Source organism: Dendrobates tinctorius, unplaced genomic scaffold (assembly GCF_039654945.1).
Source record: "Dendrobates tinctorius isolate UK_male_01 unplaced genomic scaffold, ASM3965494v1 ptg000158l, whole genome shotgun sequence".
Classification (NCBI taxonomy): domain Eukaryota; kingdom Metazoa; phylum Chordata; class Amphibia; order Anura; family Dendrobatidae; genus Dendrobates; species Dendrobates tinctorius.
Window position 1 is genome coordinate 27,653,070 of NW_027361825.1, and position 17,808 is coordinate 27,670,877.

The 17,808-nt window shown below is 46.7% G+C and overlaps 1 protein-coding gene across 2 annotated transcripts in view; it reads left to right on the forward strand.

Annotated features, from left to right (window-relative positions):
• LOC141052010 (cytochrome P450 2C8-like) overlaps nucleotides 1–17,808 on the forward strand; it is a 51,310-nt gene that overhangs the window by 5,720 nt on the left and 27,782 nt on the right. For both annotated transcript variants that reach the window (XM_073549177.1, XM_073549176.1), the window contains exons 3-4: nucleotides 15,968–16,117; nucleotides 16,493–16,653. In XM_073549177.1, coding sequence (XP_073405278.1) covers nucleotides 15,968–16,117; nucleotides 16,493–16,653 — 311 coding nt within the window. The remainder of the gene's footprint in view (nucleotides 1–15,967; nucleotides 16,118–16,492; nucleotides 16,654–17,808) is intronic.

Genomic DNA, 17,808 nt, shown 5'->3' on the forward strand with positions numbered 1-17,808 from the left:
CAGATTACGCCAATTATATTTGAACCCATGTGAAATAGTAGCCAGTACACAGCTCCATCATTTACTTTAATTTTCATTAGTTGCATTTTATACTAAAAGCCATGGTCCTTACACAACTTACAACCCAGCAAAGGGATCTCAATGCTGAAAGTTGTCAGCCAGGGGAGGGGTACACAAAAACTTCCAAGGCATTAGCTATACCATGGATTTAGAAGGTCATCAAGAATTGGCTTAAATTTGGCACAAAAGTGACATTACCTAAAACTAGATGTCCCTCAAAAACTGTTGAAAGACAAAAAGAAAATATTTCTGAAAGGCACCAAGACGGATGCTGCTAAGAAGCCTATGGTAACATTAAAAGAGTTGTCCGGCCTTTGGCAACAAATCTGCAGTTTCTTTATGTGACTGTAAGATGGGAGCCTTTTCTTAAAGAAAATTATCCAAACCTGGCTATGCTTTAACCTACATCATGTCTGTCAAAAGCATGTGGGAAAATGCCATATTTCCAAAAGGTATCTTTGGTGTAAAGAAAGGATTGTGCATCACCAGAAAAGCACCTTCCCACAGTAATGCTTGGTGGAAGTAGCATTATGTTTTTGGGCTGTTTTTCAGCAGCTGAAACAAGGGCTTTAGCCAAGGTGGAGGGAATTGTGAACAGTTCCAAATATTAATCAATTTTGTATATAAACTTTCAGGCCTCTGCTAGAAAGATCATGATGAAGAGGAATTTCATCTTTCAACATGACTAGAGTTGAGCGAAACGGGTCGAAAAAATTCAAAAGTCGCCGACTTTTGGCAAAGTCGGGTTTCATGAAACGAAACCCGACCCTAGGATGAGGTCGGCCACGAGGTCGGCGACTTACGCGCCAAAGTCGCGTTTCAAAAGTTTGTTTTGCGCTCTTTTTCAGCCAATCAGGATCCACGGACACTGTGGGCAACGTGATGACATAGGCAGGGGTCACCACCATCTTTCAGAAGGGCATGCAAGTGATTGGCTTGCTTTGGTGGGCGTCACAGGGGGTATAAAAGGGCGTGCACGCCGACCGCCATCTTACTTCTGCCGATCTCAGTATAGGGAGAGGTTGCTGCTGATTCTGTAGGGAGAGCGTTAGGCAGGGAAGAAGACCAAAAAACTGCTTCTGCTGCTAGCGATTTGGCCTGCACAACACACCAGTCACTGTGTGTGCAGTGCAAGGGGAGGCTATATAGTGGTGTATCAGTGGTGTTGGTTGTTGGGCTGCCTTCTAAGGCTTCCTGACATTCCTGCATTGCTGTTTACCCACTGCTCCGCAAACTGCTTTTTTAAAAGCAATCCCAATTTTTATTTTTTGTCCTGAGAAGAAGAAAAAAAAACTGCTTCTGCTGCTAGCAATTTGGCCTGCACAACACACCAGTCACTGTGTGTGCAGTGCAAGGGGAGGCTATATTGTGGTGTATCAGTGGTGTTGGTTGTTGGGCTGCCTTTTAAGGCTTCCTGACAGGCTGGCATTGCTGTTTACCCACTGCTCTGCAAACTGCTTTTTTAAAAGCAATCCAATCTCCCTTATCCTCTAGTCACTTTGGTCACAGCTGTGCCATCGAGCCTGTCACATAGCGCTCAGATATTCATTGGGCCTCACACAATCCAAAAGTGTCCAGTGTCCAAAAGTGTCTGCAGAAATTCAAAATCTCCCTTATCCTCTATTCACTTTGGTCACAGCTGTGCCATCGAGCCTGTCACATAGCGCTCAGATATTCATTGGGCCTCACACAATCCAAAAGTGTCCAGTGTCCAAAAGTGTGTGCAGAGATTCAAAATCTCCCTTATCCTCTAGTCACTTTGGTCACAGCTGTGCCATCGAGCCTGTGACATAGCGCTCAGATATTCATTGGGCCTCACACAATCCAAAAGTGTCCAGTGTCCAAAAGTGTGTGCAGAGATTCAAAATCTCCCTTATCCTCTAGTCACTTTGGTCACAGCTGTGCCATCGAGCCTGTGACATAGTGCTCAGATATCAGTGGGCCTCACACAATCCAAAAGTGTCCAGTGTCCAAAAGTGTGTGCAGAGATTCAAAATCTCCCTTATCCTCTAGTCACTTTGGTCACAGCTGTGCCATCGAGCCTGTGACATAGCGCTCAGATATCAGTGGGCCTCACACAATCCAAAAGTGTCCAGTGTCCAAAAGTGTGTGCAGAGATTCAAAATCTCCCTTATCCTCTAGTCACTTTTGTCACAGCTGTGCCATCGAGCCTGTGACATAGCGCTCAGATATCAGTGGGCCTCACACAATCCAAAAGTGTCCAGTGTCCAAAAGTGTGTGCAGAGATTCAAAATCTCCCTTATCCTCTAGTCACTTTGGTCACAGCTGTGCCATCGAGCCTGTGACATAGCGCTCAGATATTCATTGGGCCTCACACAATCCAAAAGTGTGTGCAGAGATTCAAAATCTCCCTTATCCTCTAGTCACTTTGGCCACAGCTGTGCCATCGAGCCTGTCACATAGCGCTCAGATATTCATTGGGCCTCACACAATCCAAAAGTGTCCAGTGTCCAAAAGTGTGTGCAGAGATTCAAAATCTCCCTTATCCTCTAGTCACTTTGGTCACAGCTGTGCCATCGAGCCTGTGACATAGCGCTCAGATATTCATTGGGCCTCACACAATCCAAAAGTGTCCAGTGTCCAAAAGTGTGTGCAGAGATTCAAAATCTCCCTTATCCTCTAGTCACTTTTGTCACAGCTGTGCCATCGAGCCTGTGACATAGCGGTCAGATATCAGTGGGCCTCACACAATCCAAAAGTGTCCAGTGTCCAAAAGTGTGTGCAGAGATTCAAAATCTCCCTTATCCTCTAGTCACTTTGGTCACAGCTGTGCCATCGAGCCTGTGACATAGCGCTCAGATATCAGTGGGCCTCACACAATCCAAAAGTGTCCAGTGTCCAAAAGTGTGTGCAGAGATTCAAAATCTCCCTTATCCTCTAGTCACTTTTGTCACAGCTGTGCCATCGAGCCTGTGACATAGCGCTCAGATATCAGTGGGCCTCACACAATCCAAAAGTGTCCAGTGTCCAAAATTGTGTGCAGAGATTCAAAATCTCCCTTATCCTCTAGTCACTTTTGTCACAGCTGTGCCATCGAGCCTGTGACATAGCGCTCAGATATCAGTGGGCCTCACACAATCCAAAAGTGTCCAGTGGCCAAAAGTGTGTGCAGAGATTCAAAATCTCCCTTATCCTCTAGTCACTTTTGTCACAGCTGTGCCATCGAGCCTGTGACATAGCGCTCAGATATCAGTGGGCCTCACACAATCCAAAAGTGTCCAGTGTCCAAAAGTGTGTGCAGAGATTCAAAATCTCCCTTATCCTCTAGTCACTTTTGTCACAGCTGTGCCATCGAGCCTGTGACATAGCGCTCAGATATTCATTGGGCCTCACACAATCCAAAAGTGTCCAGTGTCCAAAAGTGTGTGCAGAGATTCAAAATCTCCCTTATTCTCTAGTCACTTTGGTCACAGCTGTGCCATCGAGCCTGTCACATAGCGCTCAGATATTCATTGGGCCTCACACAATCCAAAAGTGTCCAGTGTCCAAAAGTGTGTGCAGAGATTCAAAATCTCCCTTATCCTCTAGTCACTTTGGTCACAGCTGTGCCATCGAGCCTGTGACATAGCGCTCAGATATTCATTGGGCCTCACACAATCCAAAAGTGTCCAGTGTCCAATAGTGTGTGCAGAGATTCAAAATCTCCCTTATACTCTAGTCACTTTTGTCACAGCTGTGACATCGAGCCTGTGACATAGCGCTCAGATATCAGTGGGCCTCACACAATCCAAAAGTGTCCAGTGTCCAAAAGTGTGTGCAGAGATTCAAAATCTCCCTTATCCTCTAGTCACTTTGGTCACAGCTGTGCCATCGAGCCTGTGACATAGCGCTCAGATATTCATTGGGCCTCACACAATCCAAAAGTGTCCAGTGTCCAAAAGTGTGTGCAGAGATTCAAAATCTCCCTTATCCTCTAGTCACTTTGGTCACAGCTGTGCCATCGAGCCTGTGACATAGCGCTCAGATATCAGTGGGCCTCACACAATCCAAAAGTGTCCAGTGTCCAAAAGTGTGTGCAGAGATTCAAAATCTCCCTTATCCTCTAGTCACTTTGGTCACAGCTGTGCCATCGAGCCTGTCACATAGCGCTCAGATATTCATTGGGCCTCACACAATCCAAAAGTGTCCAGTGTCCAAAAGTGTGTGCAGAGATTCAAAATCTCCCTTATCCTCTATTCACTTTGGTCACAGCTGTGCCATCGAGCCTGTGACATAGCGCTCAGATATTCATTGGGCCTCACACAATCTAAAAGTGTCCAGTGTCCAAAAGTGTGTGCAGAGATTCAAAATCTCCCTTATCCTCTAGTCACTTTGGTCACAGCTGTGCCATCGAGCCTGTGACATAGCGCTCAGATATCAGTGGGCCTCACACAATCCAAAAGTGTCCAGTGTCCAAAAGTGTGTGCAGAGATTCAAAATCTCCCTTATCCTCTAGTCACTTTGGTCACAGCTGTGCCATCGAGCCTGTGACATAGCGCTCAGATATCAGTGGGCCTCACACAATCCAAAAGTGTCCAGTGTCCAAAAGTGTGTGCAGAGATTCAAAATCTCCCTTATCCTCTAGTCACTTTGGTCACAGCTGTGCCATCGAGCCTGTGACATAGCGCTCAGATATTCATTGGGCCTCACACAATCCAAAAGTGTCCAGTGTCCAAAAGTGTGTGCAAAGATTCAAAATCTCCCTTATCCTCTAGTCACTTTGGTCACAGCTGTGCCATCGAGCCTGTCACATAGCCCTCAGATATTCATTGGGCCTCACACAATGCAAAAGTGTCCATTGTCCAAAAGTGTGTGCAGAGATTCAAAATCTCCCTTATCCTCTAGTCACTTTGGTCACAGCTGTGCCATCGAGCCTGTCACATAGCGCTCAGATATTCATTGGGCCTCACACAATCCAAAAGTGTCCAGTGTCCAAAAGTGTGTGCAGAGATTCAAAATCTCCCTTATCCTCTAGTCACTTTTGTCACAGCTGTTCCATCGAGCCTGTGACATAGCGCTCAGATATCAGTGGGCCTCACACAATCCAAAAGTGTCCAGTGTCCAAAAGTGTGTGCAGAGATTCAAAATCTCCCTTATCCTCTAGTCACTTTGGTCACAGCTGTGCCATCGAGCCTGTGACATAGCGCTCAGATATCAGTGGGCCTCACACAATCCAAAAGTGTCCAGTGTCCAAAAGTGTGTGCAGAGATTCAAAATCTCCCTTATCCTCTAGTCACTTTTGTCACAGCTGTGCCATCGAGCCTGTGACATAGCGCTCAGATATCAGTGGGCCTCACACAATCCAAAAGTGTCCAGTGTCCAAAAGTGTGTGCAGAGATTCAAAATCTCCCTTATCCTCTAGTCACTTTTGTCACAGCTGTGCCATCGAGCCTGTGACATAGCGCTCAGATATCAGTGGGCCTCACACAATCCAAAAGTGTCCAGTGTCCAAAAGTGTGTGCAGAGATTCAAAATCTCCCTTATGCTCTAGTCACTTTGGTCACAGCTGTGCCATCGAGCCTGTCACATAGCGCTCAGATATCAGTGGGCCTCACACAATCCAAAAGTGTCCAGTGTCCACAAGTGTCTGCAGAAATTCAAAATCTCCCCTGTCCTATAGACACCTTGTATCTTGTTTTACATTACTATATAGTTTGTTGGATTTTGTCTACATTTCTACCAAAAATGAGGAAGGCTGGTGGAAGAGGCCGTGGAATTGGGCGGGGGTTGGCAGCTGGTAATGATGGTGTTGGTGGTGGATCTGATGGTAGTGGCAAGAGCAAAATAGGACCGAATGCAGGAGGTGTTGAGCCTGCGTCATCGTCTGGCTACATAAGGCCTCGAACGCTTAGTTTTCTAGGAGTTGGCAAACCGCTTTTAAAGCCAGAGCATCAGGAAAAAGTTTTGTCTTACATTGCTGACTCAGTCTCCAGCTCTATCGCCTCCTCTTCTTCAGTTGTAAAAAGTAAAAGCACTGAGTCGTCATTGGAGGCTCATGTTCATGAACCACACCTTTCCTTGTGTCCTTCACCCCAACCAAGATTGAAGGATGACGCAGGCCATACTACTGATTACTCCATGGAGCTGTTTTCACATACCATGCCTGGATTATCAAGTCAAATGGTGAATTACCCAGGCCAAGATGAATCTGACATGGAGTGCACTGATGCACAGCCGCTGATGGATGATTCTGCTGGTACATTCACTCAGAGCACTACATTGTCCTCGCAGTGTACAGAGCCAGATTCTGACCCTGATGAGACTCAGGTGCCCCTTCCCGCACACTATACCACCATACACGGTGACACAGAGGAAGGTGCACATGACATAGAAGAGGAGGTGATGGATGACCCAGTTGTTGACCCAGATTGGCATCCATTGGGGGAAGAGGGTGCTGCTTCCAATAGCTCAGATGAGGAGCATCCACAGCAGACATCGACATCGCAACAGCTGTTATCTGGCAGGCCCGGAGCACTCCAAAGACAGGTTCCAAACATCAAAAGAGTTGCTGGACAGCATGTCCAGAGGGTCAAAAGATCACAGCGTGCTAGGCCGCAAAATGTCTGCCAAAGTAGGAAGAGTGCAGTGTGGCACTTTTTTGAACAAAATCCTCATGATCAGGCCAAGATTATCTGTAAGAAGTGCGCAAAGACCTTTAGCCGAGTGAAAAATCTGAAAAATTTGAATACCAGTTGCATGCTTAGACATTTAACCAGCATGCACTTGCAAGCGTGGACACAACACCAAACCTCAAGTGCCACATGTGCAACTGATCACAACGAAGGTAGTCAGCAACGCTACATTGTTTCCCCCACTGTAAGCCCACCGGTTAGCACAGCAGCAAATGTTGAGGTGTCGTTGCAAGGCCACAGCAGTCAGGGAATCCCACTGTTATATCAACGAAAGACTGATTCTAGGCCATCAGAAAGAACACCAACTCCATCACCATCATCAACCCTCTCTCAGTCCGCCCTGTCCACCGCTACTTCCACCATATGCAGCTCTCAAGTCCAGCTCACCCTCCCAGACACTATGAGTAGGTCAAGAAAGTACTCAGTCTCTCATCCGGGTACACTGGGTTTGAACGCCCACATTGCCAAACTAATCTCGTTTGAGATGATGCCCTTTCGGTTGGTGGAAAGCACAGCTTTCCGCGAACTCATGGCCTATGCAGTACCACGCTATGACCTACCCAGTCGCCACTTCTTCTCTCGCAAAGCCATCCCAGCCCTCCACCATCATGTGAAAGACCGCATTGTCCATGCACTCAAGCAGTCAGTGAGCGGAAAGGTGCACCTCACAACTGATGCATGGTCCAGTCGGCATGGCCAGGGCCGTTACGTGTCCATCACTGCGCACTGGGTTAATGTGGTGGATGCAGGGTCCACAGGGGACAGCGGTGGTGGGACAGTGCTGCCTAGCCCACGGTATAGGAAACAGTTGGCTGTAGGCGTTCGACCCTCCTCCTCCTCCTCCTCCTCCAGAAGCGAAAGCTCGTCCACAGAGCGCAGTCGTACGAGCACTCCATCTGCAGCTGCCACTGTTGCACACGATGTGTCCCCCTATCGAGCAGCTAGTGGAAAGCGTCAGCAGGCTGTGTTGCAGATGATGTGTTTGGGCGAGAGACATACCGCCGAGGTGCTGGCCGAGTACTTGAAGCGACAAACTGAGTCATGGCTGGGCAGTGTACATCTTGAGGCAGGCAAGGTAGTTAGTGATAACGGCTGTAATTTTGTGGCAGCCATAGCCCTTTCAAAACTCAGCCACATACCTTGCTTGGCTCACACCTTGAACCTGGTGGTGCAGTGCTTCCTCAAAAATTATCCGGAGTTAACAGCCCTGCTCCAGAAGGTGCGAAGGCTGTGCGCACACATCCGCCGGTCGCCTGTACACTCCATTCGTATGCAGAAGCTGCAGCGATTGCTCCACCTTCCCAACCACCGCCTCATTATCGACATTGCAACAAGGTGGAACTCCACCCTGCACATGGTGGAGCGGCTGTGCGAGCAGAGGCAGGCCATAATGCATTTGTGGGAGGATACACGGCCAGGCACTTTGAGAGCAGACATGGAGTTGACAGATGTGCAGTGGTCGAAGCTGAAAGACCTCTGTAAAGTCCTTCAGTGTTTTGAGGAATGCACACGGCTGGTAAGCGCAGACGACGCCATCCTAAGCATGAGCATCCCACTTATGCGTCTGCTCATGCAAACTTTGACGCACCTTAAGGAGCAGGCGTCTGCAGCCAATGTTGATGAGGAGGAAGAGGAGGAGGGAATCCTTGATGAGATTCAGCCATTGTCTGCTCAGGGACCTCTCCTGGACGAGGTGGAGGAAGAAGAGGAGGAGGAGGATGATGATGGGGATGATTACTTAGGGGAGGAGGATGCATCTCGTGGGGCAAGTGAAAATGTTGGCGTGGCAAGGTCTGGTACAGGGTTTGTGCGTGACTGGAGGGATGTGGATTTGCCAGAAAGTGCTCCTCCACCCAGCACTCGCAGTGCATCATTGACACCGGGAACATTGGCCCACATGTCAGATTATGCCTTGCAGATCCTAAAAAGGGACCCCCGCATTGCCAAAATGATGAACGATGACGGCTACTGGTTGGCCAGCATCCTGGATCCACGCTATAAAGGCAAATTACAAAACATCATGCCACAGGAGAACCTTGACCTAATATTGGCTAATAAACAAGCAACTCTGGTAAATCGGTTGCTTGAGGCATTCCCAGCACACAGCAGCGGTGATGGTTCATACACGAGCCGTACGGGCTGGGGGCAGCTTGGCAGAGGTGTTCCTGGTGCACACAGCAGAAGTGGCGTTGGAGACAGGGGTTTCATGACAATGTTGTGGACTGATTTTTCAAATACCGCTCACACAACTGGTAATACTGCATCGATGGAAAGTGACAGGAGACAGCAGTTGTCAACTATGGTTACAAACAGGTCATTCCCCTTTGACTATTGGGCCAGTAAACTTGACACCTGGCCTGAATTCGCAAAATATGCCTTACAGGAGCTCACTTGCCCTGCTAATAGTGTGTTATCTGAACGAGTCTTCAGTGCAGCTGGATCAATCCTGACAGAAAAAAGGACCCGTCTGTCAACCCAAAATGTGGATGATCTAACCTTCATTAAAATGAACCATGCATGGGTTTCCAAGGATTTTGTCCCACCTTCCCCTGATGACACATAGGGTGACAGAAAAATGGCTTGCTTTGGTCCACCTCTTCCTGGGACTTCACCTATTTCGCCTTTTGCATCAGCTGAATGTCCAACATCAACATATGCCACTTTCTAAAACTCCCTAACTGTGCTGCCTCCCCCCCCATGGCCGGGGTCACCACCTAGCACACGACACCGTGCAAGTGCCGTTGCCCTGGACAGGTGGGTAGGCCGACTCTTGGGCGCGGGCACTGGCACAGTGTCCCTCATAGTGCAATCAATTGTCTCTGACGGTGGTGGTGCACACCCGCCGTCAGACACACCGCTGTACTATGAGGGGCCCAGTGCCAGTACCGACGCCCACGAGTGGGCCCCCCTTGCTTTGGCAGGGCCCCAGCATTTGCAATCTTTACCTCTCCCTGCTCCTCCGCTGTGTAATCTGGGCCGTCAAATCCATACTGTGCCTGACACCATCTGAGCCTGCCTCCTGATGTATAGACATATATTTTGAATGTGTACGCTATCCATACATGTTATCCGGGGATACGGTACGCTTTCTAACCTTTGTGCAATCACGTGCAATCCATACTGGGCCTAACACCGTCTGAGCCTGCCTCCTGAGACATATATTTTGAATGTGTACGCTATCCATACATGTTATCCAGGGATACGGTACCCTTTCTAACCTTTGTGCAATCACGTGCAGTCCATACTGGGCCTGACACCGTCTGAGCCTGCCTCCTGCTGTATAGACATATATTTTGAATGTGTACGCTATCCATACATGTTATCCGGGGATACGGTACCCTTTCTAACCTTTGTGCAATCACGTGCAATCCATACTGGGCCTAACACCGTCTGAGCCTGCCTCCTGATGTATAGACATATATTTTGAATGTGTACGCTATCCATTCATGTTATCTGGGGATACGGTACCCTTTCTAACCTTTGTGCAATCACGTGCAATCCACACTGGGCCTAACACCGTCTGAGCCTGCCTCCTGAGACATATATTTTGAATGTGTACGCTATCCATACATGTTATCCGGGGATACGGTACCCTTTCTAACCTTTGTGCAATCACGTGCAATCCATACTGGGCCTAACACCGTCTGAGCCTGCCTCCTGAGACATATATTTTGAATGTGTACGCTATCCATACATGTTATCCGGGGAAACGGTACCCTTTCTAACCTTTGTGCAATCACGTGCAATCATACTGGGCCTAACCCCGACTGAGCCTGCCTCCTGCTGTATAGACATATATTTTGAATGTGTACGCTATCCATTCATATTATCTGGGGATACGGTACCCTTTCTAACCTTTGTGCAATCACGTGCAATCCATACTGGGCCTAACACCGTCTGAGCCTGCCTCCTGAGACATATATTTTGAATGTGTACGCTATCCATACATGTTATCCGGGGAAACGGTACCCTTTCTAACCTTTGTGCAATCACGTGCAATCCATACTGGGCCTAACACCGTCTGAGACTGTCTCCTGAGACATATATTTTGAATGTGTACGCTATCCATACATGTTATCCAGGGATACGGTACCCTTTCTAACCTTTGTGCAATCATGTGCAATCCATACTGGGCCTAACACCGTCTGAGCCTGCCTCCTGCTGTATAGACATATATTTTGAATGTGTACGCTATCCATTCATGTTATCTTGGGATACGGTACCCTTTCTAACCTTTGTGCAATCACGTGCAATCCATACTGTGCCTGACACCGTCTGAGCCTGCCTCCTGAGACATATATTTTGAATGTGTACGCTATCCATACATGTTATCCTGGGATACGGTACCCTTTCTAACCTTTGTGCAATCACGTGCAATCCATACTGTGCCTGACACCGTCTGAGCCTGCCTCCTGAGACATATATTTTGAATGTGTACGCTATCCATACATGTTATCCGGGGATACGGTACCCTTTCTAACCTTTGTGCAATCACGTGCAATCCATACTGGGCCTAACACCGTTTGAGCCTGCCTCCTGAGACATATATTTTGAATGTGTACGCTATCCATACATGTTATCCGGGGATACGGTACCCTTTCTAACCTTTGTGCAATCACGTGCAATCCATACTGGGCCTAACACCGTCTGAGCCTGCCTCCTGATGTATAGACATATATTTTGAATATGTACGCTATCCATACATGTTATCCGGGGAAACGGTACCCTTTCTAACCTTTATGCAATCACGTGCAATCCATACTGGGCCTAACACCGTCTGAGCCTGCCTCCTGCTGTATAGACATATATTTTGAATGTGTACGCTATCCATACATGTTATCCGGGGATACGGTACCCTTTCTAACCTTTGTGCAATCACGTGCAATCCATACTGGGCCTGACACCGTCTGAGCCTGCCTCCTGATGTATAGACATATATTTTGAATGTGTACGCTATCCATACATGTTATCCGGGGTTACGGTACCCTTTCTAACCTTTGTGCAATCACGTGCAATCCATACTGGGCCTGACACCGTCTGAGCCTGCCTCCTGATGTATAGACATATATTTTGAATGTGTACGCTATCCATACATGTTATCCAGGGATACGGTACCCTTTCTAACCTTTGTGCAATCACGTGCAATCCATACTGGGCCTAACATCGTCTGAGCCTGCATCCTGAGACATATATTTTGAATGTGTACGCTATCCATACATGTTATCCAGGGATACGGTACCCTTTCTAACCTTTGTGCAATCACGTGCAATCCATACTGTGCCTGACACCGTCTGAGCCTGCCTCCTGAGACATATATTTTGAATGTGTACGCTATCCATACATGTTATCCAGGGATACGGTACCCTTTCTAACCTTTGTGCAATCACGTGCAATCCATACTGTGCCTGACACCGTCTGAGCCTGCCTCCTGAGACATATATTTTGAATGTGTACGCTATCCATACATGTTATCCGGGGATACGGTACCCTTTCTAACCTTTGTGCAATCACGTGCAATCCATACTGGGCCTAACACCGTCTGAGCCTGCCTCCTGATGTATAGACATATATTTTGAATGTGTACGCTATCCATACATGTTATCCGGGGAAACGGTACCCTTTCTAACCTTTGTGCAATCACGTGCAATCCATACTGGGCCTAACACCGTCTGAGCCTGCCTCCTGCTGTATAGACATATATTTTGAATGTGTACGCTATCCATACATGTTATCCGGGGATACGGTACCCTTTCTAACCTTTGTGCAATCACGTGCAATCCATACTGGGCCTGACACCATCTGTGCCTGCCTCCTGATCTATAGACATATATTTTGAATGTGTACGCTATCCATACATGTTATCCGGGGAAATGGTACCCTTTCTCACCTTTGTGCAATCACGTGTAATCCATACTGGGCGTGAGAACGGCTGGCGAGCTGTTAAGCAAGCTACAGAACCTGTGGTTTGCACACGTAAGTTTTTCATTTTTTCAGGAATGACGGTTAGGCCTAATTCTGGATCTGCGGTTGACCTGCACTTACTGGGAAATCATTGTTCGCGGGTAATAATTGTAATCAGTGATCCCCATCACTAACGTTGTTCAGCGGGTTATCTGCACCTGTAAGCGACAAACGCTGGCCTTTTCAGTGTAGCGCACATGCAGCCACGGACATGTAAGGGCATGACACACCAGTTATTGGCCAATCTCATGTGCCAGAGCCTCACGTGTCCCTCTAGTAAGCCGGACTCGGACCGCGGGGCATGACGGAGTCTCGTTCGTTAACGGAATTAAGCTTGCAATGTGTGCATCTGTTCTGTAGCTGGCATGGTTGAGGTTTCCCAGGTGGAGTCGAATTTAACCGTAGGCTCCACTCCTGGTGGTGCCCTTCTGGACATTCCTTTAAGGTTCAGCTTTGCAACCATACTGCCCACGTAAAACAAACACTTTGCCTTCATGAACGCTGTTTGGAGGGTCATGACTCGTGGGAATAACGCCGCCCAATCAGTTAACCTGCTAGAGAGATCCTTCATTGCTCCCAAGCATGACATCACACTTCCTAGGAAGAAGGTAATGCCACTGTGGCGACCGTACTCCTGGGGGCGACACAAGTGCACTGATGCCCAGCCACTGCTCGATGAATCTGCTGGTACATTGACCCAGACCACTAAATTCCCCTCGCACGCTACCCGGCCTGAATCTGACCCTGATGAAACTCAGGTTACCCTTCCCATATACAGTTCCATCTTACACGGTGACAAAGAGGAAGCTGCAGATGAAAGTGCAGGTTCGGCCCACCCGCCATCAGACACACCACCGTACTATCAGGGGCCCTGTGCCAGTGCCGTCGCCAATGAGTGGGCCCAGGATCACAGCACTTGCAAAGTTGAAATACTGTACAGTGAGATGGAAGATGGGGACGACGAGGAGTCTAGACTAGTACAGGGATTCCCTAGCGAGGAGACTTATTTGATTGTTTTCAATATTGGGACAGCAATTTTTGGGGAGCACTATACTCTGGAGAATGATAGATGGGGCCCACCATACACTGGAACATTCCAAAGGTGGACATCAGACACTGGAGCAGCTTTTACAGGGCCCATTATACACTAGAGCATTAGAAATGGGGCCCATTATGTTTGGAGCATTATTTGGGCCAATAAGACAGTGGAGCTTCATCCATGGGGACCAACATATACTGTAGCATTATGTGGAGCTCATCATATACTGTTTCAAACATTATATGGGACCAATGATTCTATATGGAGAAATAGATGGGCCTCGTCATGAGATGTAAAAAGTGAGGTATTTTTCATTGTACTATACCGCTATTTCTCTGCCGTATCGGAGCATGATGAGTTGTGGTATGTGTTAAAGGGGCGCTCTTTCGCCCAGGGCACATGAAAACCTGCAGCCAGCCCTCCCCCCCCACAACTTTAGCCAAATAACCCCCATTTTTCAGTGCGTAACTTGTATTATGAAGTTAATTAAGGTTGACAAGCTTAAGTAAGAAGAATTGATGCTTTTGGCATTCAAATGGGCACTGTAGGTGTGTTTCCTGTCCTCCTCTCACTGCCGACTTTTATTCCCCATTGACTTACATTGGGTTTCGTGTTTCGGGACGACCCCGACTTTTCCTTATAATCGGACGATCTTGCTCGACCCGACTTTTGGAAAAGTCGGGTTTCACGAAACGAAACGCGACCCTAAAAAACCAAAAGTCGCTCAACTCTAAACATGACAATGACCCAAGTATACCTCAAAATCAGCATAATAATGGCTTATCAAGAAGAAGTTTTAGAAAATCCCAGCCAAGGCCCGGACCTGAATTTAATTGAAAATTTGTTGGTGATCTGTAAAGGGCACTGTAGACAAGAGATGCCGGCATAGTCTAAAGGGTCTGTCACACTAAGCGATATCGCTAGCAATATCGCTATAACGTCACTGGTTTTTGTGACGTTATAGTGATATTGCTAGCGATATCGCTGTGTCTGATACTTACCTCCGACCGCTCCCCCGCTGGTTATCGCTGATCGCGCGAGAACGTCCTGGACCGTTTCTCGTCATCAGCTTCCTGCTGGGCTTCCTGCTGTGGCGACGAGGGACGCGTGGATGCGGGCGGGAGGACGTCAGGACCGCCTCGTCTGAGGTAAGTAGCGACCACCGACCCCTGCGATGTCGCTGGTGAGATCTGCCTGTGTGGCAGCTCGCTAGCGACCACTTAGCGATGTACCAGCGATCCTGACCGCATCATATCGCTCGTCGGGATCGCTGGTACATCGCTAAGTGTGACACTACCTTAACAGATCTAGAGATACTGCAAAGAAGAGCAGGCAAAGATTACCAATTCATATGTGCCATGCTGGTAGGCTTCTACCCAAAAAGAATGAATGCTGTCATAAGTTCAAAAGGTAATTCAGCAAAGGATTACCGTAGTTCAAGGGTGTGCTTTTTTCTGCAACCACAAGATTTTAATTCTTTATTTTTCTTTTATATAACATATATTGTAGCAAAACTAGGTGGGACATGGTTAAATCCTAACACTAAAGGTCTTGATTAGATACACTTGATTAGATACACCTGACTAGTTTCAACTAAGAACCAGTGCCTGTGTTCACTAATGGTGTGTCAGTCTGCTGAACAAAGCAGTTGAGAGTGCTGCTAGTAAGTGACCAGCCAAAATGTGAGCTGTAGCTGGGAGAGAGACATGCCAGAGTCCCTCTCTGAATGGAAACAGCAAGGTTCATCTAGGAAAGCTGAGCAGTGTGTGTGCAAGCTGAAGACTGTTCAGTGGGAACTACCATGCATGGAGGTGAATACTTCAGTTTGGTGGTGAAAGTTGCTGGAGCTCAGGCTGAAGATGATGCCAAGACTGGTGGGATCATGCCTTTTCTGTGTATGAAGTTTTCTCCTGGAGAAAGGACTGTAATCTGTTCAGGTAGAACGTACTGACATATATGTGCCTGCTACATGAACTGTTTATTTGCTGTGATACCTTTGTGCATAGAAAAGGCTGTTTTTAGTTTTGAATCCCTTAGAGTTTTATGAAAACAAAAAAACTGCACCTGTTTGGACCAAACAGCATTGACTGTGTGAACGCTGCCTAATGCCTACCTGAGTGAGTGAAGCCCTACAATATATATACCATATGTATATAGATAAATATGTTTATATCTTTATCTATTTAATATGCCTATATATGTTATTTTTTTAATACAAAACTTAAATTTTTAAAACCCAATGTAGTCTGTAATAACATTTTGCTTGAATTTGCAGGGATCTTTGCAAGCAGTGGAGAAAGATGGAAAATCATTCGACGATTTTCTCTGACAACTCTGAGAAATTTTGGATTGGGAAAGAGAAGTATCGAAGAAAGAATCCAAGAAGAGGCCCAGTGTCTCACAGAGAAATTCATGAAGGATAAAGGTGGATATAATTTCAAACATTTTCCTCATGTTCCCTCAGGCGAGCCATACCTATTAAATTGCTTTTGATCAATAGCCATCAGTCCGGAATACTTCATGAAAATGCACTCTCGGATTGGGCAAATAAACGATTGGTCACATTGAAATTCAACATTTCTGTTTCTTTTTTTTTCCCCAACATTTGCTATGTTGGAACTGTCAGGCTTCCCCTGCACCCATTATGTCAGTGGCTGATTTGCTAAAATGGGTACAGTTAACATTAACATTAGCTCACCATACATAGCGGAATAATTGACATGATCTAGATTTTCTTATTATCTCTAGTGTGTTGTATAGTTAAATCAATGCCTGATACTCTCTTTATCTTTACTTACAGATGCTCCCATTAACCCTTTATATATAATGCGATTCGCTGTTTCTAATGTCATTTGCTCCGTTGTGTTTGGTGAAAGATTTGACTACGAAGACCAAAAATTCTTGTCTCTCTTGAAATATATTGAGGATATTATCCTATTGTCAAGCTCCCGTTCAGGGCAGGTAAATATTACAAAATATGCATTCTAAAATATCTTAGGGTGTAATTTAATTAATATTGAAATTACAACAATAAAGGGATTTCACTACCTATGCCAATTTCTGCCTACACGACTGGCATATGTTAGGACTTCTTGGTGAATTCTGTAATGCTGTAGATAAGCCCCTGATGTAACCTGAAAGATAAGAAAAACGAGTTAGATTATACTCACCCAGGGTCCGGCCCGGTCCGATGGGTGTCACAGTCCGGTCCGGCGCCTACCATCTTCATGCGATGACATCCTCTTCCTTGCTGCTTGTTGCGGCTCCAGCGCAGGCGTACTTTATCTGTCCTATCAGAAAACATGCTTTGTGTCATGTGTTGCAATCTCCATTCACATCAGAGGAGAGATAAATGGGGTCCCCTGATCCTCACCCGGTACGTCTCTGGTGTCCCTGCATCCAACCCGTGATGTCCCTTGGCCGGCGGCATCTTCTTCCGGGAAGAAAATGGCGGGCGCATGCACAGTGCACCCTCCGAGATCTGCCGGCCAGCACCCGGCAACAGTAGGAAACTTTTGCTATTGGTTCATTTTGATCACTGTGATAGACCCTATCACAGTGATCAAAATGAAAAAAATAGTAACTCAAACCCCTTTATCACCCCCTTAGTGAGGTAAAAATAACATAAAAAAGTATATATTTAAATTTTTCCATTAGAGTTAGGGTTGGGCTAAAGTTAGGGTTGAGCTAGGGTTAGGGTTGTGGTTAGGGTTGATATTAGGGTTAGGGGTGTGTTAGGATTGGGAGGTTCCACTGTTTAGGTACATCAGGGGGTCTCCAAACGTGACATGGCGCCATCATTCATTCCAGCCAATTTTGCGTTCAAAAAGTCAAACGATGCTCCCTCCCTTCTGAGCCCTGCCTTGCACCCAAACAGTGGCTTTCCCCCACATATGTGGAAATGGCATACTCAGGAGAAATTGCATTTTTGGTCCTTTTTCTCCTGATACATTTTTTTTGTGAAAAAAGTAAAATGTTCATTTTTTCCTTCCACATTGCTTTAGTTCTTGTGAAGCACCTGAAGGGTTAATAAACTTATTGAATGTGGTTTTATGAACCTTGAGGGGTGTAGTTTTTAGAATGGTGTCACTTTTGGATATGTTCTGTTATATTGAC